The sequence below is a fragment of the Rhinolophus ferrumequinum genome, chromosome 8, assembly GCF_004115265.2.
Source record: "Rhinolophus ferrumequinum isolate MPI-CBG mRhiFer1 chromosome 8, mRhiFer1_v1.p, whole genome shotgun sequence".
Lineage (NCBI taxonomy): Eukaryota > Metazoa > Chordata > Mammalia > Chiroptera > Rhinolophidae > Rhinolophus > Rhinolophus ferrumequinum.
In genome coordinates, this window is record NC_046291.1 from 90997737 (window position 1) to 91018956 (window position 21220).

Sequence of the window (21220 nt, forward strand, 5' to 3'; positions counted from 1 at the left end):
GTGTGTGTGTGTGTGTGTAACTACTTCATCTAATTGTCTATTGATGGGCATTTGGATTAATTCCATATTTTGGCTCTTGTAAATAGTGCTGCCCTAAACATAGGGGTGCATAGATCTTTTCGAATTACTGTTTTGGATTTCTTCAGATAAATACCCAGACGTGGAATTGCTGGGTCATAAGAGAGTTCTATTTTCAATTTTTTGAGGAAACTCCAAACCGTTTTCCATAGTGGCTGCACCAATTTGCAATACCACTAAGAGTGTATGAGGATTCCCTTTTCTCTGCATCCTCGCCAACACTTGTTTGTTGATTTATTGATGATAGCCATTCTGACAGGTGTGAAGTGGTATCTTATTGTGGTTTTAATTTTCATTTCACTGATGGTTAGTGACACTGAGTATCTTTTCGTATGTCTATTGGTCATGTGTATATCCTCTTTGGAGAAATGTCTAGGTCCTCTGCCCATTTTTAAATTGAATATTTTTTTTCTTGTTGAGTTGTATGAGTTCTTTATAAATTTTGGCTATTAACCCCTTATCAGATGTATCATTGGCAAATGTTTTCTCTCATTCATTAGGCTATCTTTTTGTTTTATTGGTGGTTTCCTTTGCTGTGCAAAAGCTTTTTAGTTTGATGTAGTGCCATTTATTTTTTCTTTTGTTTCCGTTGCCCGAAGAGATGGATCAGAAGAAATATCACAAAGAGCAATGTCTGAGTTTACTGTCTATGTTTTCTTCTAGGAGTTTGTATGGTTTTGTGTCTTACATTTAAGTCTTTCATCCGTTTGGGTTTATTCTTGTATATGGAGTAAGATGGTCCACTTTCATTTTTTTGTATGTATCTGTCCAGTTGTCTTTACACTATTTGTTGAATAGACTTTGTTAACCCTGTTGTATGTTTTTGCCTCCTTTGTCATAGATTAAATGACAAATAGGCATGGGTTTGTTTCCTGGCTCTTTATTCTGTTCCACTGATCTATGTGTCTGTGCTTATGCCAGTACCATGCTGTTTTGATTATTTACTATACCTTGTAGTATAGTTTGGTGTAGGTATCATGATAACTCCAATTTCATTCTTCTTTCTCAAGATTGCTGTGGCTATTGGGGTTTTTTTGTGGTTTCACATAAATTTTAAGATGATTTGTTTTAGTTCTGTGAAAAATGCTGTTTGTATTTTGTTAGGGATTGCATTGACTCTATCGATTGCTTTGGCTAGTATGGACATTTTAATGATGTTAATTATTCCTATCCATGGAATGGTATATGCTTCCATTTATTTGTATCTTCAGTTTCTTTCTTCAGTGTCCTACATTTTTCCGAGTACAAGTCTTTTATCTCCTTAGTTAAATTTATTCCTAGGTATTTAATTAATTTATTTTTGATGCAGTTGTAAGTGGGATTGTTTTCTTAATTTCTCTTTCTGACAGTTCATTATTAGTATATAAAAATGCAGCCGATTTCTGAATATTAATTTGTGTCCTGCTACTTTACTGAATTCATTTATCTGTTCTAATAGTTTTTTAGTGGAATCTTTTGGGTTCACTATATATAGTATCATGTCATCTACAAATAATGATAATTATACTTCTTTTTTTATTTGGATGCTTTTTCTTTATTTATTTTTCTCTGATTGCTGTAGCTAGGACTTCCAATACAATGTTGAATAAAAGTGGTGAAAATGGGCATCTTTGTCTAGTTCCTAATCTTAAGGAGAACGCTTTTAGCTTTTCCCCATTGAGTATGATATCTGTGGATTTGTCCTATATGGCCTTTATTATGTTAAGGTGTGTTTCCACTATTCCCACTTGTTAAGAGTTTTTTTCAGAAATGGATGCTGGATTTTGCCACGCGCTTTTTCTGCTTCTTTTGATACGATCATGTGATTTCTATCTTTCATTTTGTTTATGTGGTTTATCACGTTAATTGATTTGCAGATATTGAACCAATCTTGCATCCCAGGAATAAATCCTACATGATCATGGTGTATGATCCTGTTAACATATTGCTGAATTTGGTTTGCTAGTATTTTGTTAAGGATGTTTGCATCTATGTTCATCAGGGATTTTGGCCTGTAATTTTCTTTTTTTTTTTGGTAATGTCTTTGCCTGGTTTTGGAATCAGAGTAATGGTGGCTTCATGAAATGAGCTTAGGATCTTTCCTTCCCCTTGAAAATAGTTTGAGAGGGATAGGTGTTATCTCTGATTTGTGAAATTCAGCTGTGAAACCATCTGGTCCAGGACTTTTGTTTGTTGGGAGTTTTTTGATTACTGATTCAATTTCGTTAGTAGTAATCGGTCTGTTCAGATTTTCTGTTTCTTCTTGATTCAGTCCTGGAAGATTGTATGTTTTGTAGAAATTTATCCATGCCTTCCAGATTGTCCAATTTGTTGGCATGTTGGCAGATTTTCATATTTTCTCACAATGCTTGTATTTCTCTGGTGTCAGTTGTAACTTCTCTTTCATTTTTGATTTTAGTTATTGGGTCCTCTTTTTTGTGATGAGTCTGGTTAGAGGTTTATCAATTTTGTTTATCTTTTAAAAGAATCATCTCTTGGTTTCATTGTTCCTTTGTATTTGTGGGGTGTTTTTGTTTGTTTGTTTTTGTGTTTGGCTATTTCATTGATTTCTGCTCTGATCTTTATTATTACCTCCCTTCGAATCACATTGGGCTTTGTTTGCTATTCTTTTTCTAGTTCCTTTAGGTGTAGGGTTTGATTATTTGAGATTTTTCTTGTTTCTTGAGATAGGCCTGTATTACGATGCATTTTCCTCTTAGGACTGTTCTCACTGTGCCCCATAGATTTTGGGTTGTTGTGTTTTCATTTTCGTTCGTCTTAAGGTGTCTTTTGATTTATTCCATTATCTCATTGTTGACCCATTCATTATTTAGTAGCATGTTATTTAGTGTTCATGTGTTTGTGTGGTTTTTAGTTATTTTCTTGTAATTGATTTCTGGTTTCATTCCATTGTGGTCTTTAGTTATTTTCTTGTAATTGATTTCTGGTTTCATTCCATTGTGGTCAGAGAAGATGCTTAATATGATTTCAGTCTTCTTGAATTTGCTGAGACTTGAAATGTTGCATGTGCACTTGGCCAGAATGTATCTTCTGCTGCTTTGGGGGAAATGCTCTAAAAATATCAATTATATCCATCTGATCTAATGTATCATTTAAGGCTACTGTTTCATGTTGATTTTCTGTCTGGAAGATCTATCCCTTGATGTCAATGGGGTGTTAAAGTCCCATACTACTGTGTTTCCCCAAAAACAAGACTGGGTCTTATACCATATTACCCCCAAAATAAGACCAGGTCTTATCTTAATTTTTGCTCCAAAAGACGCATTAGGGTGTATTTTCAGGGATGTCTTATTTTTTTCATGTACAACAACCTACACTTATTCAAATTCAGTCATATCATCTTTTTTTGGTACATCGTCATAACATACTACGTGCATCTGTCTGGCTGATGATCTTAACTGAGGCTTGTTTTCGGGATAGGTCTTATTTTCGGGGAAACCTGGTATGATTGATTGTATTACTGTTGAGCTCTTCCCTTTATGTGGGTCAATATTTGCTTTATATATTTATGTACTGCTATGTTGAATACATAAATATTTAGAAAGGTTATATCCTTTTGTGGATTGATTCCTTTACTATTATGTAATATCTCTTTTTGTCTCTTATTATGGCCTTTGTTTTAAAGTCTATTTTTTGCTATCTAAGTCTTGCTATCCCAGCGTTTCTTAGCTTTTTTTTTTTTTTTCATTTCATTCGCATGAAATACCTTTTTCATCCTTTTATTTTCAGTCTGTGTGTGACTTTCAATCTGAAGTGGTTCTCTTGTAGACAGAATATGTATGGGTTTTGTTTTCTTATCCATTCAGCTACCCTATGTCTTTTGATTGGAGCATTTAATCCATTTACATTTAAGGTGATTATTGATAGATATATAGTAGTTGTCATTTCATTATTCTTCTTTATGGGATTTCCCCCCGCTTAGAGGAGTCCCTTTTAACATTTCTTGTAATACTGATTTGGTGATGATGAACTCCTTTAGCTTTTTCTTGTCAGGGAAGCTCTTTATCTGTCCTTAGATTCTAAATGATAGCTTTGCTGGGTAGAGTAACCTTGGTTGTAGGTATTTTCTTTTCATCACTTTGAATATTTCGTGCCAATCCTTTCTGGCCTACAGAGTTTCTGTTGAGAAATCAGCTGACAGTCTTATGGGAGCTCCTTCGTAGGTAACTAATGCCTTTCTCTTGCTGCTTTTAAGATTCTCTCTTTGTCTTTAGCCTTTGGCATTTTAATTATTATGTGTCTTGGTGTGTGTGTCTCTTTGGGTTCATCTTGTTTGGGACTCTGAGCTTCCTGTATGTCTATTTTCTTTGCCAGGTTGGGGAAGTTTTCTGTCATTATTTCTTAATAGGTTTTCAATTCTTTACTTTCTCTCTTTTCTTTCTGATACCCCTATAATGTGAATGTTGGTGTGCTTGATGTTGTCCCAGAGTCCCCTTACATTGTCCTCATTTTGTCTTCCCTATTTTGGCTGCCTCCCTGTGTTTTTTTCTATGTATTAGGTAGAGCTGCTCTGTCTCTTGGTCTTAATAATAGGTGCCTTATGTAGTAGGTGTCATGTGGGGCCCACTGGCACAGTCTCCCTGGTCACCTGACTTGGGTGCTCCAGGGGTGTATCTAGTGTGGGTTGTGTTTGCCTTCCTGTTGTAGTTGAGCCTTGGTTGCTGTTTGCACATCAATGGGAGGGATTGACCCTCACGCTGATGGGTTGTGAGACTTGCCGTGACTACAGTGGACAAGTGTTGTGCAGGGGCTGAGCCTAAGGTACAGGGTTTGCTTTAGCTGCTCTGGTGCCTGCCCATGCTGCCCTTTGTGTCATTCTTGCAGGCCGCTGGTTGATGCTCTGGCTTGGTTCGAAGCCAGCCACTGGGTGTGCTGGCCTTTGTGCCTCTTGGGAGGGTCCCTTCTGCAGGTCAAGGTCAGCTGCAGGCATAAGCCACAAAGGAGTTCGCAGATGACCATCACCTTTCCTGGGCAGAGAGGTGCCTTGAACCAAGGCCAGCTGCTGCCAGTGCCAGGTTTGGGGCTGCTCAGCAAGAGATACGGCACAGGCCAAGGCCAGATGTTGCTTGTTTGGGGTCTGTGAACATTTTGAGAGGTTTTGGGAAAATCCACAGCATGATCCAAGACAGGCTGACTGTATGGAAAAACCAGTGGAATCTGCTTAATGTGGGTCCTCAAATTGGGTGGGGAATGGTCTTGGAATCCCCAGGTTGGGGCAAATGGAGTTAACTAGGTTGATGGAGCCTCAGATATGGCATCTGCACAGTGGGATGAGAAAGGGCTCAATAAAGAAGCAATGGATTCTGCCAGCCCTTCTGTCTGGGAGCAAGCTGCCCTTCCAGCCCTTGCCCTGAAGCCAGACAATTTGGTAACTTCCTGTGTGATCCTGGCATCTCTGAAGCTGCTGCCCCAGAGTAGGAGCTCAGAGCGAGTGAGCCCGTTATTGAGTTAAGTCTGTTCATGGACCCTCTGAGAGGAAAGCCTGGAACTCAGGCAGCCCTCTGTCTCACTCAGTCACAATCTCCACTGGTTTTCAGAGCCAGAAGTTATGGGGAGTTCTCAGCATTGAAACCCTGCACTGGGAAGCCTCGTCTGGGTCTGGGACCCCTCGCTCCATGGGGGACCTCTGCAGCTAAGCTATCCCTCCTGATTTTTAAATGCCACACGTGGGTGTGTGACCAGCCCATTCTACATCTCCGCCCCTCCTACCATGTTTCCCCGAAAATAAGACCAGGTCTTATATTAATTTTCGCTCCAAAAGGTGCATTAGGGTTTATATTCAGGGGATGTCATCCTGAAAAATCATGATAGGGCTTATTTTCCGGTTAGGTCTCAATTTTTGGGGAAACACGGTATCAGTCTCAAGGTGACTTTTGCTGTATGTCCTTAGTTGTAGGATTTCTGTTCAGCTATCCGAAGGTGATTGTTAATGGTGGCTATTCTGTAGTTTAGTTGTAATTTTGATGTGGTTGTGAGAGGAGGCAAGTACAGTGTTTACCTACCTCACCATCTTGACTGGAAACCTCCTTCTGTAATTGTTTTCTTGATTGTTCATTGCAAGTATGTAGAATTCATTTTTGTCTGTTTATCTTTTACCTTGCAATCTTGCTCACCTTGTTTGTTTTAAGGTATTTTATGTAGAAGATCATGTCATATGCAAAAGGACATAGTTTTACTTATTCCTTTCTAATTTGAATGTTTTTTATTTCTTTTTCTTGCCTAAGGTCCCTGGCTAGAATATTGAGTAGAATGTTGAATGGAGGTTGTGAGAGTGGACATTCTTGTGTTGTTCCTTGTCTTAAGGGGAAACTGTTCAGTCTTTCATCATTAAGTGTATTACCTGTGGGATTTTTATAGATGCTTATTACTCTGAGGAAGTTCTCTTTCTATTCCTGTTTTGTTGCATGTTTTCCTCATGCAAGAGTATTGGCTTTTGTCAAATGCCTCTCTTGAGAGAATCATGTGGTTTATTTCCTGTATAGTATTAATGTGGTATGTTAATAGATTTATTTGTATTGTTTATTGAACCAATCTCGCATTTCTCGGGTAAATCTGACTTGGTCGTGGTATATAATCCTTTTTATATTGCTTGATTTGATTTGCTAGTATTTTGTTGAAGATTTACTTGTTACAAGTATATTCAGACTTTTTATTTGTTTCTTGAACAGTTTTTAAACCGGACCACTTTAGAGAGCCAAAAGGGAATTTATTGGAATTGGGATTGGAATAATGGATGTAAACCAGTATTCTGGCGTACTAGGCACTCTTGTTTTTACTGCCCCATCCTCTGCTTTCAAATCTAAACTTAATTTAGTATCCTTTTGTAGAGTCCAGTGACCACCTTAAACCTTGAGTTACTTTACAATGATGAAATGTATGGATGCTTTCAATAGAAAAATGCATGTGCATATAGCATTCTGTGTACATGTATAGGTAATTCAAGTGTTCCTGAAGCCCACCTCTGGATTCTTGTTTAATAACTTTATTTAGCAAATAAATAACTGTAGCTTAAGGGAAAACCCATGGTGGTATATTCATTTGTGTGTTTTTTCTTTAAGTCTTTATGATAATAAGTAGGGTTTTGGAAATTTGTAATCATTTATACTGTTTATGAAAACTTGGCTGTTAAATCTCATTGTATGACTTCAGAAATTTTTATGGTAATAGAATATTTCTTGAAGGATATGAGGAAACTACTTCTCTCATAAAATTAACAGGACGTGTAAAGAGTTGCCTTATGGCAGCAGAACTACCAATATCAGTGGTTTAAAAAAAATGATTTGGGGTTATTTTATTGATTAATAGAACTTTCCAGTGTGGAAGTAATATATCTTAAACCAGGCAAGAAGAAGTTCTCCTTTTGATACTAAATGTTTTTAGGTTGGTGTAATAAGACTTTACAAAATAGTTGGGGAATTAAATGTAACAGTTTGCTAGAGGACATGTATGATTTATTTTGAAGGAACAATTTTCAGTCTTAAAATCAAATGTGTACAGGGATCAGGCAGGAGAACAAAAGAAGGGAGCCAAGTGGGAGTGCATATTAAAGACATAGGAGTGTTATTTACTTTCAAGAAGTACGGTTTTTCTCTCCCTTTTTTTTGAATCATGTTGCATGCTTGATATGTTTATCCATTCTTGATAGTGATATATACAGAAAAATATAGCAAGATCATAAATCGTAGGTGACATATAACAGGCTGTTACAGATCAAAAAGGGTTGAAAGAGGAATTGGGTGAGCTAGGGAGCATATCACTTTTCCCTCCAAAAAGGGGGTGTGGGGACAGGTACAACTGTGTTTCCCCGAAAATAAGACCTAGCTGGACCATCAGCTCTAATGTGTCTTTTGGAGCAAAAATTAATGTAAGGCCCGGTATTATGTTATGTAAGACCGGGTATTATAGCGTATCATATCATATCATATATCATATATCAAATCATGTCATATCCAGCCATATATTAAAATAAGACCAGCTTTTATATTAATTTTTGCTCCAAAAGACACATTAGAGCTGATGGTCTGACTAGGTCTTATTTTTGGGGAAACACGGTACCTGATTCCAGCCATTTGTTGCCAGATATCATCGCTGGATCTTCAGGTATTTCAAGAGAACCTTGGAAATCTAGATTTTTTTACGTAAATCTTCCACTTTAAAAAAATTGGTTAAAACTTTTTGAAAATGTGGCTAATGAAAGAAATAAAAAAGAGCTGAATAAGTGGGGATACATACCATGTGCATGGATTAGAAGACAACAAAGTAAAGATGTCAGTCTTCCTTAATTGATACAGAATTTTAATCCAATTTGTATCAAAATTCCCACAAACTTTTTATAGATGTAGACTGGATTATTTTAAAACTTTTATGGAAAGACTAGAATAGAATTTTGAAAAAGAGAAATAAAGTGGGAGGGATTGCTCTACCCAGCTTCAAAACTTACTTGGTAACTACTGTAATCAAGGCTGTGTGGTATTGGCAGAGCCACAGACACACAGATTAATGGAACAAAATAGGGAACCCAGAAATAGCCTTACACAAGTATGAACAACAGAGTTTTGACAAAGACACCGAAGTAATTCAGTGGAAGAAGTATAGTCTCAATAGTGATGCTGGAGCAATTGGTTATCAGGCAAAAAAAATCCAAACCTGACCTAAACCGTGTATCTGTACAAAGATGAACTTAAAATAGACAATGAATCCAAATGTAAAATGCAAGACTATAAAACTTAGAGAAAAATGCACAAGAGAAAATCTTTGGGACCTAGGACTTAGAGAATTATTAGACATGACATCAAAAACACGGTCTTTTTTTTTTTTTTTTTTAAATTGATAAAATGAACTTGATGAAAATTAGAACCATTTGTTTTTGGAAAGACCCTGTTAAGAGCGTCTTTGCAAGCCAAGTATCTGACAGGGAACTCATACGTAGCATATATGAAGAACTCCTAAACTCAACAATTAGAAAATAAAACAATCCAATTAGAAAATGGACAAAAGACATGAGACATTTTAACAAAGAGGATATACATGTGGCAAATAAACACACGAAAGATGTTAAACGTCACTAGACAAAAGGGAAATGCAAATTAAGGTCTTGATGAGAGCATCACTACTCATCTGTTAGAACAGCTAAAATAGATAGTGACAACTCAGTGCTTCTGAGGATGTGGAGAAACAGGATCTCTCATGTATTGGTTTCGGGAACGTAAAAATGGGAGCGCGCCACTATGAAAAATGATCTGGCAGTTTCTGAAAAAACTAAACATACACTTACCATATGATTCAGCATTATATGCCTGGCCATTTATCCCAGAGGAATGATAACTTATTTCCTCAGAAAATGCTGTGCATGATTGTTCATAGCAACCTTATTTATAATAGTAAAAAATTTGGAGAACTCAAACTGTCTTATGGTAGGTAAATAATTAAACAAACTGGCACTGTTATACCGTGGAGTACTACTCAGTAATAGAAAAGAAAAAAATCTATTGATACACAACTTAGATGGATTTCAAGGGTATTATGCTGAGTGAAAACAGGCAATGTTAAGAGGTCACATACTATATGATTCCATTTATATAACATTCTTGAAATAACAAAATTATAGAACTGGAGATCAAATGAATGGTTGCGAGGGTGTAAGGATATTGGAGGTAGCGGGTGGGTCTGACTGTAAAGGAGTAATATGAGAGCATTCTTTGTGATAATAGAATACTTTCTCTTCATTGTGGCCTTAGTTACAGGAATCTAAACGTTTGGTAAAATGAACTGTATACAGCACGTCCTCATAATATCATTTCATTCTAATATTGACGAGTTAAAAAAATAAAAACAACCGCCAGCCGGGACCACTGTCTATGTAGAGTGTGCACCTTCTCCCCTTGTCTGTGTGGGATTCCTCCAGGTACTCCGGTTTCCTCCCACATCCTAAAGCTGTGCACGTTGGGTGAACCGGTGTGTCTAACTTGTGCCAGTCTCAGTGAGTGTGTGTGGATGTGTGTGAACACACCCTGCGATGCCCGGGCGTCCTGTCCAGGGTGCGGTCCTGCCTTGAGCTGCCGGGACAGGCTCTGGCTACCTGAGACCCTGAACTGGAATAAGCATGTTGGAAAATAATTATCTTACTTGTTTTTATTAATCTTTCTTAAGTGTATGTATACCTCACATATACTTTAGTGTTTAATATTAGAAGTGCTTGGGGTCTTTATTTAGAAGTTTGGTGAGGTTTTTGTGACCACAACTAAGTATGTGGGAACTAACTCTTGTTTATATGAATCAGGTTATGATAAAATTGATTTCATTATACATCATTTTGCTTGAAGTTACAGTTTTCAAGAACCTATTAACAATGTTAAATGAGTACTTACTGTATACACATTGTACCAATGTCAGTTTCTTGATTTTAATACATTACTATAGTAATGTAAGATGTAAGCATTGGGGGAAGGGCACACAGGACCTCTTGCTATTATCATTGCAACTTTCTGTGAATATTTCATAATAAAATTTTTTTTTTTTAAGATTTTATTAGGGAAGGGGAACAGGACTTTATTGGGGAACAGTGTGTACTTCCAGGACTTTTTTCCAAGTTAAGTTGTTGTCCTTTCAATCTTAGTTGTGGAGGGTGCTCTTCAACTTCAAGTGTTGTCCTTTCAGTCTTAGTTGTGGAGGGCGCAGCTCAGCTCCAGGTCCAGTTGCCGTTGCTAGTTGCAGGGGGCGCAGCCCACCATCCCTTGTGGGAGTCAAACCGGCAACCTTGTGGTTGAGAGGATGCGCTCCAACCAACTGAGCCACCCGGGAGCTCAGCTGCAGCTCAGCTCAAGGTGCCGTGTTCAGTCATAGTTGCAGGGGGCGCTGCCCACCATCCCTTGCGGGACTCAAGGAATTGAACTGGCAACCTTGTGGTTGAGAGCCCACTGGCCCATGTGGGAATCGAACCGGCAGCCTTCGTAGTTAAGAGCATGGAGCTCCAACTGCCTGAGCCACTGGCCCCAATAAAATTAATTTTAAAAGAACAAGAAAAATCTAGTGTGGGCCAAACAAAACATGTCTCTGGACCAAGATTCAACCTTCTGACCTATATGTTTGTGACCTCTGTTTGGTGAAGTTTTGCAAAGTTCATAATTAGAACTTAGAATTGTAACTGCTCCAATCTGGTTTTTCAAGAGGAATGAGTTACCTAGATTGTAGGCACTTATGTTTCAGAAAAAGCAAAACATAGGTGGCATTTCTCTTAATATTTGGTAAAAGAAAAAGAACTTGAACATGTCAGTAGTAATTATCGTTTGCCTTTTTGGCAAATTGACTCGATAGCTTTTATTGGTTTGTTTTATATAATATTTTAAACTTCTCTTGTTTTCTGTGTAAAAATCCTAAATGGCAGCACATTGTATTCAGCAGCGTACTGAAAGTATAAATAATACGTTATCATCAGGTGACGTTTCTTCTCAGAAATGCAAGGATGATTCAGAATCAGTTGATATAACTTATTTGTACATGTTCTGTCATGGGATTGTTTGTTTCCTGCTTCTGCTGGGGATTATACTTTTCTTGCTCAGTTGATTTTGGCAATGGAATGTGATTTGATGTGATGTGTGCCAGTTCGGAACAGGTTAACCCTTCATTTATGCTGTTGTTGCTTTATCATACACTTAAGTGAAGCTACATTCAATAAGATTGAAATCTTTACCACAGAAGAAAGATGAGTAACTTGATTAGTTGAAGTCTATGGCATTTAATTTTTTTTTCTTGGTTAATCCATGTTTATTTTTAAATTCTGACTATTTTTAGAGCAGTTTTAGGTTCACAGCAAAATTGAGGGGAAGGTACAGAGATTTCCCATATATCCCTTGCCCCCACACATGTACAGTATGGCATTTAATTTTAAAGACAGTACTCGGCACAAACGGAAATAGAGGTGTTAAATCCAAAGCTGAGAGCTAGAAAACACTTGTCTAGTGGAACACTGAGTAAATGTTTTAAGAGTACAAACCTGGAGGCTGCAACAGTATATCCCCTTGATAGCAAAGCCAAGATCATTGAGCTAAGACAAGAGGCAATTCTTGTTCCAGGTTTAGAATTCAGCTATTTCACGTACTGTAGGCATGATGTGGTAAGCTGCCAGTGTGGTTTGCTGACCTCACTCATCTGAGGTTGTGCAGGTAGGTAATAATACTCTAGCATTCTTATGTGATTTTTTGTTTGTTTGTTTGTTTGTTTTGTGTCCTATTAAGCCTCTTCTTCCTAGCCCCATAGCACCTTGAATAAACCTAATGAACTTTGGCCTGTATGCAATCAACATTTCTATCTATGTATATCTAGCCAACCTTTGAAAGGTGTGTCCATATTCAAGGGTGGTGGTGGGTGCTGGGCAGACAGGTGGCCCAACAGGCAGCACCTATGAAGAACAGATCTGTTGCTTGTTCAGTGGTTCTACTCTCTTTCTATACTGATTTTTATTATTTAAAAAAGGTGTAACCATAGGTTAATAGAGAAACAATTAGTAGCATTCATACTAAAGACAGGAAGGTGACAAAGACGCCCATTATTACCAATGCTGTTTAATTTCATAATAGTACCAGCAAATGCAGTTATAGAAGTTATAAAGGTTAGAAAGGAGGATGTAATAATTTCACTGTTGGCACATGAGTGGATTGGATTGTAACTGAGAAGTTAACACAACAATAGGATTCCATAAAGTAGTGGGAAATGAAAAATATATAGAAATAAATATGTGTATGCTAAATATATATGTATATATTGTAACAGACACATTTGCTAAATAGGAGGATCTGTAAAAAAGGGTATTTCCAAAATAGATTTGTAAAATAGGATATTTCCAAAATAGATTATGTGCTTTATTTCTGGAGAGAGAATATATTTCTGGAGAGTGAATACATAATCTGCCTAACTTACCTGCATTTCTGCAAGAATCCTAAAAGAGTATACTAGTAATGCACAGAAAGGCACAGTGGAAAATATATTTTAATGGCTCATCCCAGTCTTCATTGGAATTTCTTATAACACACCAACGCCAAAAAGGTAATCACCCAGGAAGAATTTATAATGGAATCTAGACCAAATTGAAATGCTTTCAGTTAGATTTCAGCAATGCAATATATTGGTCCTGTTTTCATATAGATTTTTAAAAACATTTTGTTAACTGTTTAAAATGTTAAAATTTACTTCAAAACAAATCTTTAATTCAGAGCATAAGCCTCTTCCTCACAGAAGTATTTTTTGCAGAGGCAATTGTTTTTAAAGATGGTTAGCATTTCTCTGCCTTAAGCTCTTTGCTCTTTGAGAAGTACTGGTGTCTTTCTTCAGCAGAGCCATGTAGGCAGTAAGAAGCCAGGGCTCAGTCATTTGATGAGATGTTTACAGACCGTTTGGCTATAGGGGCTGGGATGAGGGTGTGTGTATGTTAGTGTTTTGGAAGTTCCCTAGGTGAGTCTTTGATTGGTTTAGTTGTATCTGTTGTGTTTGTGATTGCATATTATTTGTATTTTAAGACATACAAGTCAATCATTGTTCTTTCATGCCCAGTGTAATAGAATGGAAATAAATGTGGCTTTGTACATCCTTTGATAAGTTTATCAACCAAACTTTAAAAGTAGGAGATTAGAAGGGGGTTTGTTTCCTTTTTAAACGACCATGAGGAAAGAGAACCTAATATTAGTTTCGCACTAAACATCCAAGAATCTATATCTGTATGTTCTCACCTTTATCTTTTAATGTAATTTCAACTCAACTCCTAAAGGTCCTGAATCAAGGGAAATACTATCAGTGCCTGTCTCTGAGCTCTGAATTTTCCAGTCCCTGGGCTTGGAATGTGGAGGAGATGAAAGAAAACAGACCGGAGAATATACAAACATGAACTCAGACCTTCCCCAGAAGAATGTCACTCAGAACTCCCCCAGCTCCTAAATTTTCATTTTAAAATGTGCTTGATGCTTCATCTGAATTTTGGGTTGTTTTAAGAGTGCAGATACTAGAAGTTATTACATGCAGGTAGAAAAGATATTAAAATGCCTACTTGGGAGAAAACTCTGATTTTTTATCTCACTGGGATGATTTTATGTTTAATGTGCTTCTTGAAAAATAGTAGGGTACAAATTAGAGATTAAAGGAGTATTTAGGAGACTAGCCCTAAGTTTCTTAAACTGGAAGAAATTTAACATAACTATTTAAGAAGGACTTTAGGTTGTTCTTGAAGTAATAAATGGTCTATCTTGTATTATCTGGTATTAATGTTTCCTTTATACGCCTCAAGGTTTATTCTGTCAAAATTTATATTTAGCCTGTTGATTTTCCGTCTATTGTTAATGTTTTTTACTCTTTACCAGCACACACTTACACGCGCATGCACACACACACACTTTTTTTCTTCTTTGTTTAAAGAAACTCGGGAAGGAATCAGAAACCGCTAACACCTTGAGGGGGATGGGGTGAGCATGTGGTGATAGAAATTAGGTATATGGTGGGGGTGCTTATTGCAGGGTTTGAAGGGACTGTTTGCCATATACCTTTAAATATTGCCAAAAAATAAAACTGTGTGAGTATATTATATAAAATAGTAAAATAAAGGGGTTCATGATTGTTTTCAGTCTGTGCTCATGGTAGAGTAAATTGAAATTACAGGAAACAACAAGGAAAAATTATCACCAACAATCTTAACTACCTCAGATAACATTGGTTACTGTTTTGTTATAGATTGTCTTAGTCCAAAAGAAAATACATTTTATGTATACAAATTTGTACATTTTGACAAAATAATTTGTATTTTATAACCTGCCTTTTAAAATTTAACAATATATTCTAAGTAATTTTTCAAATCCTTAAGTATTGCTTTCATTCATTTAAATTGTTGTGTGGTGTTCTATCATATTGAAATACATTATTTAACCAGTTTACTATTGTTGGATATATAGGTTGTCTTAACGTTCTCTGACATACCGTGTTTCCCCGAAAATAAGACCTAGCCGGACAGTCAGATCTAATGTGTCTTTTGGAGCAAAAATTAATATAAGACCTGGTATAATATAATATAATATTGGGTCTTACATTAATTTTTGCTCCAAAAGATCACATTTGAGCTTATTATCTGGCTACGTCTTATTTTCGTGGAAACAAGATGATTCCTTGTAGGTAAATTTGCACACATTGACAATGGTTTCTAGAAGTAGAATTGTTGAGTCAGAGACACATAGTTACTTTTAAGGCATAGTCAGATTGCCTCCTGAAAAGGTTGTGTTCATTTGCACTCATTGTGCATAAGAACCTCCCTAACCATGGCTACAAGAGACTGCCCAGGTGACCAGCCATAAAATTGTTAAATCATTGCAGGTTATAATACCGTGTTTCCCCGAAAATAAGACCTAGGTGGACCATCAGCTCTAATGCGTCTTTTGGAGCAAAAATTAATATAAGACCGGGTCTTACATAAGTAAAATAAGACCGGGTATTATATTACATTATATTATGTTATATTATACCCGGTCTTACAGTAAAATAAGACCAGGTCTTATATTAATTTTTGCTCCAAAAGACGCATTAGAGCTGATGGTCTGGCTAGGTCTTATTTTCGGGGAAACATGCTAGATAAAACCTGAAGATAGGGCAGCTCCCCTATCCATAGTTGTGGGGAGAAAACAATCTGGAGCATGAGCACTAATTTGATTTCACACCCAGTAGTTGATCGGCATCAGACTGTATTAGGTATTTTGCACAATTAAATCTGGGATTTTTGGATATTGGCTTGTTGGGCTTGACCATGGTAGGTGGAATTTTTGCTCTCCTAGACTGAAATCTTTTGTAATACAAAGTAGATTGAATTGTGTTCTTGCCTGGTGGCTAGCCTAGCATTCTATAAATGGAGGTCTGTATAAACTGAACATTTGCTAGATTGAAATATGCTTAAAAGTGCATGTCCAACTGAATTTATTAAAAAGCGAAATAGCCTACACACATGGAATCTAGAGAAAATATTGTATACTATTTCATTGCTTTTTGAAATGTTTACTGACCATCTTCAATGTGCAGAAGTACTTTGCATACTGCTAGTTCTGTGAATTTCACTGTTAGATCTTGGGAGAGCCTGGAGAGAAGAGGCTAGGCAAATAATTGGCAAGAAAAGCAAACTGTAACAAGTCTGTTAACAATGCAGCCTTGTTTACCCACTCTTCTATCTGGACTTCTGAAACTGGATTCCTTAGCTCTGCACTAGTGAGCAAAAGAGCAGTCCTTTCTTTTTGGGTGCTTGGAATTGTAAGCATGCTGGAGAGAACATAATTACCTATGTATATCTTAGTGGGGTGCGTGCATCCTGTCACTGTTAGGACTTGGTGGTGTAAAGGGATTAATAAAAGGAAGTGAGCTCTGGCAATGGGTTTATCAGTGGAAGTCTCTGGAATTGGTTCTCAGGTCTGTGTGTTAAGGACATTTCAGAGTGAAGAGGTTACAGAAATCAAAGGCTGTTATTCATGAAACCAGAAGTCTGCTAGTCACAATGTTAACATTTTTTATTTGTAAAACAAAGGAGCAAAGACTGCTTCATTTAATAGATATGGCCTTGGTTATGAGAAAAATATAATTTTATTGTGCAAGCTCTTCTGAATAGTGTCTATTTTGTAATAAATATGTCACATTGTTATTTTACTTAATTTGGGATTATGATCTGTGAATAAATCTTACATTTTTATTTTAATAATGAATCAGGCACTGGAATATGAGGATGCCTTCTGTTTAATTTTAAGTTTTGAAAGTCATTTTTTCCTAAGAACTGAGGAAAACCAAGGGCAAAATTTAGAATGTCATCTTTGTTGCTGAGAGAGCAAAGGTAATGTTTTCAGAAGTCATAGATCTGGTTTTAGGTCTTTTTTTGCTCATCTGCATCATGCGTAAGTTTCATGGGGATATTAGTTAAATAGCCCTCTCATTTCCACTCTCATCTTTTTCTCATGAAATATTTCCTTGTGGTTATCAATAAAAGCATGATGAAAATGAACTTTTAATAATTAAAATGTTAAGTTTTGTCATCTGCTGGAAAACTGATTAATTTTTGTTTTTGTTTTCAGCATTGGTTGGATAGTACAAAGAGCATCAAAAAGCAAGTTAAAAGTAAGTTGAAAAAAACTGTGGGAAAAAAGGAAATTGAATTATATACAATTATATATTAATAACTGATTCCTAATCAGTGAGGACATAAGAAATTCATGTTTCAGATGAATTTCTTAGCATCTCTACTTTCTAAAAGCAACTTCAATCTCCTGTACTGACCCTAAGTTATATAGGATTGATGGTAATTATATTCAAGTGCTTTACAGTTTGTTTCCAAGAGTAAGGCTTACAGTTTGCAAATGAGATTGAGTACCCATGAGATGCTTAACTTTTATTTAGTAATTTCTTATGTTAGAATTTTCCTTTTTGCCATGTGCCCTGCTCTAGAAAATATTTTGAGACTTTAAGGTTGTAATTTTTTTTAAAAAATTAAGAATAGTGAAATGAGGCAGTCACATAAAATATCAGTGTTATTCCTAGCAGTAGTCGGGAAAATACCAGTGTTCAGTGCATAATCCATGTTGTCCTGTGTGGTAACAGTTTTCAAGGCACCCCAACTCTTGTCTTTACAAAATAATGGGATAACTGAGAATATAGAGGTTATCAGAGTAGGTGAAGCGAATTGGAAAGTGTGTGGGAGGATTTGCCATGGGCAATTAATAACAGGCATTCCTTTGTGCTCTCAAGAAATACAGCTCCGCAGAGTTTCAGGGCTGTTAGATTGCACAGTCAGGACTTTTTATTTGATGTATTTGGCCCTGAACTGTTAGAATTAATTTAGAGCTATCTATTCTTGGGAGGACAGATTGCTATGTGATGGTTGGTACATTTAAAAAAACTATTGATTCATCTTTTTGTGTTAGGTTTAATCAAGCCTACATTATAACCTGAAATATTGTCATAATAACCTGTTATCTTCTGTCCCCACTTTAGTGGATTTTGACAAATTTACTGACTGAAAATTCTTACTATTTAAGTAGTTATGAAAAAAATTAAAGCTTTTTTTTTTTTTTTGGCAGTTGGTTCACCCTATTGTCTGCATTTTCGAGTTAAATTTTATTCCTCAGAACCAAATAATCTTCGTGAAGAGCTAACCCGGTAAGACCACTATCTAGAGTTGTACACAGTTAAAGTTTGGTCAGGCTAGCTAAAATATTAGGATATTGTCTTTATAATTCTTTCAGTTTATAGACAGCTAATGAAATGGATTTCTTGTCCCTGGTAACAAGACTTCAGACAATTTCATTTTGGGACAGTGCTTTTTCGTATAAGATTCTTTTCCTTTATCAGTTTTCAAAATAAAGAGTTGGTTCCCTAGCGTCCTCCAAAGGTAACTAGTGAGTTCTTTTTTTTAAGTATCATTATCAAATGATGGATTTTTTTAAAAGACTGATGTGTTTCAATACATTAGTGCTATGTTTATTGATGTTCAAAATGATCTATCTTTGGCCACTGGGAGGTTATTTTAGTTGGCTTCTGATTTTGTTTACCTATTAAGTGCCATTGATTAATGAAAAATGTTGGATTCTGATTTGAATAGTTTTGGATAAGCTTGAAGTAGGTTATATATACTCATTTTTACTTTTTCCTGCCTCCTTGGTACTTTTTCATTGACTGTATTGCAAATCCATGACTCATTCAACATACTATTTAGTGAGTAAACTACTGATTTCCTCTTGACTATTCTGCCAATGACATTATAGTTATAGTCTATAGTTATATACATGCTTGTATCCCCTCACATAGGAGGTCGCTGCGTTGTCAGAGTAAAGTTAACTCAGCTCACAGAGCTCGTTCTCAGTAATTTGCCTTAAACCTTTTGTCTGTACTGTACTTCGTGGCCTATCGTTTCTTGCCGTTACCTTGTGGACATGCTACCATCCTGATACTTATTGCCTCCTTCCCCTCCCCCCCACAGACTTTATTGTGGATAAAATTCTATAAGAATGTTTCTTCTCAAATTAGAAGGGTAGGATTATTTTTGCAGTAGATTGTTCTGTTTAGTTAAATTTGTGCCTTTTGTTTTTCTTAGGTATTTATTTGTTCTTCAGTTAAAACAAGATATTCTCAGTGGAAAGTGAGTATTAGTTGCTTAAGGTAAACACGTTTTTTTGAGTAGTTGAAAAATGTTTTCGAAAAATAAATTCGTAGTTAATTATGAAAAATAAATGGTCAACATAAAGTATGTATTTCCATTTATCTTAAAATGAAGGCTGTAAAATTGACTTGTTTAAACAAATTTGTGTTTTGGTTTCAGATTAGAATGTCCTTTTGATACAGCAGTTCAGTTGGCAGCTTATAATCTTCAAGGTAAGCAATTTTCATGTTGACTATTGGGAGTAAAGCATAATTCCTCTAGTGTGTGTTCAATTAGAGAATTTCAAAAGATTCAAAGTGATGTGCGAGAAGAGAAACAGCACTGTTTTTGTGTAATTTGTATCAGTATCCAACTCTGACTTATCTTTACACTTGTTTTAGAACATTACCTTTTTTTCTTCCCTTTTATTTTGTTTACTCCCTTTCCATCTATAATGTTTTCAAACAAAAATTGCTGTCTCCTTGATTATTCAATAAATGTTATAACTGGACCCTCAGCTAATTTTTCTCCTTAAAGAGAGTACATTAATATATTAGTAAGTTATTGCAATAGCCACATGGTTGCATTAAGTCTTACTCTTAAATGAATCCATGAAAGAAATACTTAGAGTGTTTAAAAGTTCTCAATGGTTATTTTAAAGGATAAAAAAAGAGTTTTCCAATAAATGAGATTAATAAAAAACTCATTTTTTTGGTACCTTGTTACACTGATCAAATAGGGTTAAACTGAAGCATTTTCTTCTGAAAAATTGACATTTTAGTAAAACTATAATTTCAATCTTTGTTCATAAAATGGAAATAAATATTCTGATTATAATTTATGCTTTTTGAGGAGTGATTTCCATATTTATCCTCAACCCCTCTTAGATCAGTAGTATTTATTTGCCATTGTATAGATAATAATGACTAAATATTTAACATTTTATGGTAAATCTAATATTTTGCTCATTTTGTGCTTCCACTATTTAAGAAAGCCTATTTTCCTATTGATAGACAAGTTAGTGACAGGAGGAGATTTCTGTACTTCAAAAATGTGCCACTAATATAAATTGTTATCTACCTACCTCCGTCCATTGTCCTAGTCTGGCTTTAAAATTAAAACTTTTTTCATTTGCTGACTGTCAACTGGTTACTAGTTGGGAAAAATGATATTCCTCTATCTAGCATTGTAATGATCAAAAGTTGTCTGCATCTTTCTTGAAAGCATTTTTTATGTTTTTAAAAATTCCTATATGTTGTTAATTCTAAAACTTGGATCTACTGAAACGCTGTCATTTCCAATATCTGTGTTGCACCATTTATTTCATCTTATAGTCTGTCTTTGTCTCGTGTAATTTTCATGATAGGCAAAGTATATGCTTCTTGAAAAATACGGTTTTTATACATTTTTGTGTATTTAACAAAACACTGTTCAAAGTAGTGCTCACTAAGTACTTACTGCTTGATTCATGCATGTGACTGTTATATTATCTCTTAACCCTACTTACATTTTATTCCTAAATAAAATTTCTTTCTTACTTGCTCTTTAATCAAAAGTGGTGCCATTAATTAGGATTGTTCCAAATTTCATGTTACGTCCTATATGTCTCTTTGTCCCATGTCTGGTAATTTACCAAATTCTATTAATTCTTAAAGTCTTTAAGAATAAATTTGCTGAAGTGTTGCTTCCATCTTCATAAAAAGAGCTCCTTGTTTCTCATATGTGATTTTATGTTTTATTAGAATAATTTTTATTAGCTTTTCCTCACACTCACAAGTTCAATTTTGCTGTACCATTGTAGTATATATCCTGGATATGATTATGTAGCAGATTTGATTTGGCGCTTCTTAAAGACATTGTAGTCCCAAACAGAAGAGCAATTTCTTCAGCAATAAAGCAGTGCAATAATATTTTCCAAGGTGCTCAATAAATAATGTTATCACCATTTTTATTATCTCAAGGTAATTCTCATGTATATTTTTTCTCTCCACAGCTAGATTTTTTTAT

General features: G+C 35.7%; 1 protein-coding gene across 3 annotated transcripts in view; it reads left to right on the plus strand.

Moving 5' to 3' along the window:
* EPB41L5 (erythrocyte membrane protein band 4.1 like 5) overlaps window positions 1-21220 on the plus strand; it is a 132249-nt gene that overhangs the window by 17831 nt on the left and 93198 nt on the right. For all 3 annotated transcript variants that reach the window (XM_033112243.1, XM_033112245.1, XM_033112244.1), the window contains exons 4-7: window positions 17154-17196; window positions 18156-18234; window positions 19169-19213; window positions 19394-19446. In XM_033112243.1, coding sequence (XP_032968134.1) covers window positions 17154-17196; window positions 18156-18234; window positions 19169-19213; window positions 19394-19446 — 220 coding nt within the window. The remainder of the gene's footprint in view (window positions 1-17153; window positions 17197-18155; window positions 18235-19168; window positions 19214-19393; window positions 19447-21220) is intronic.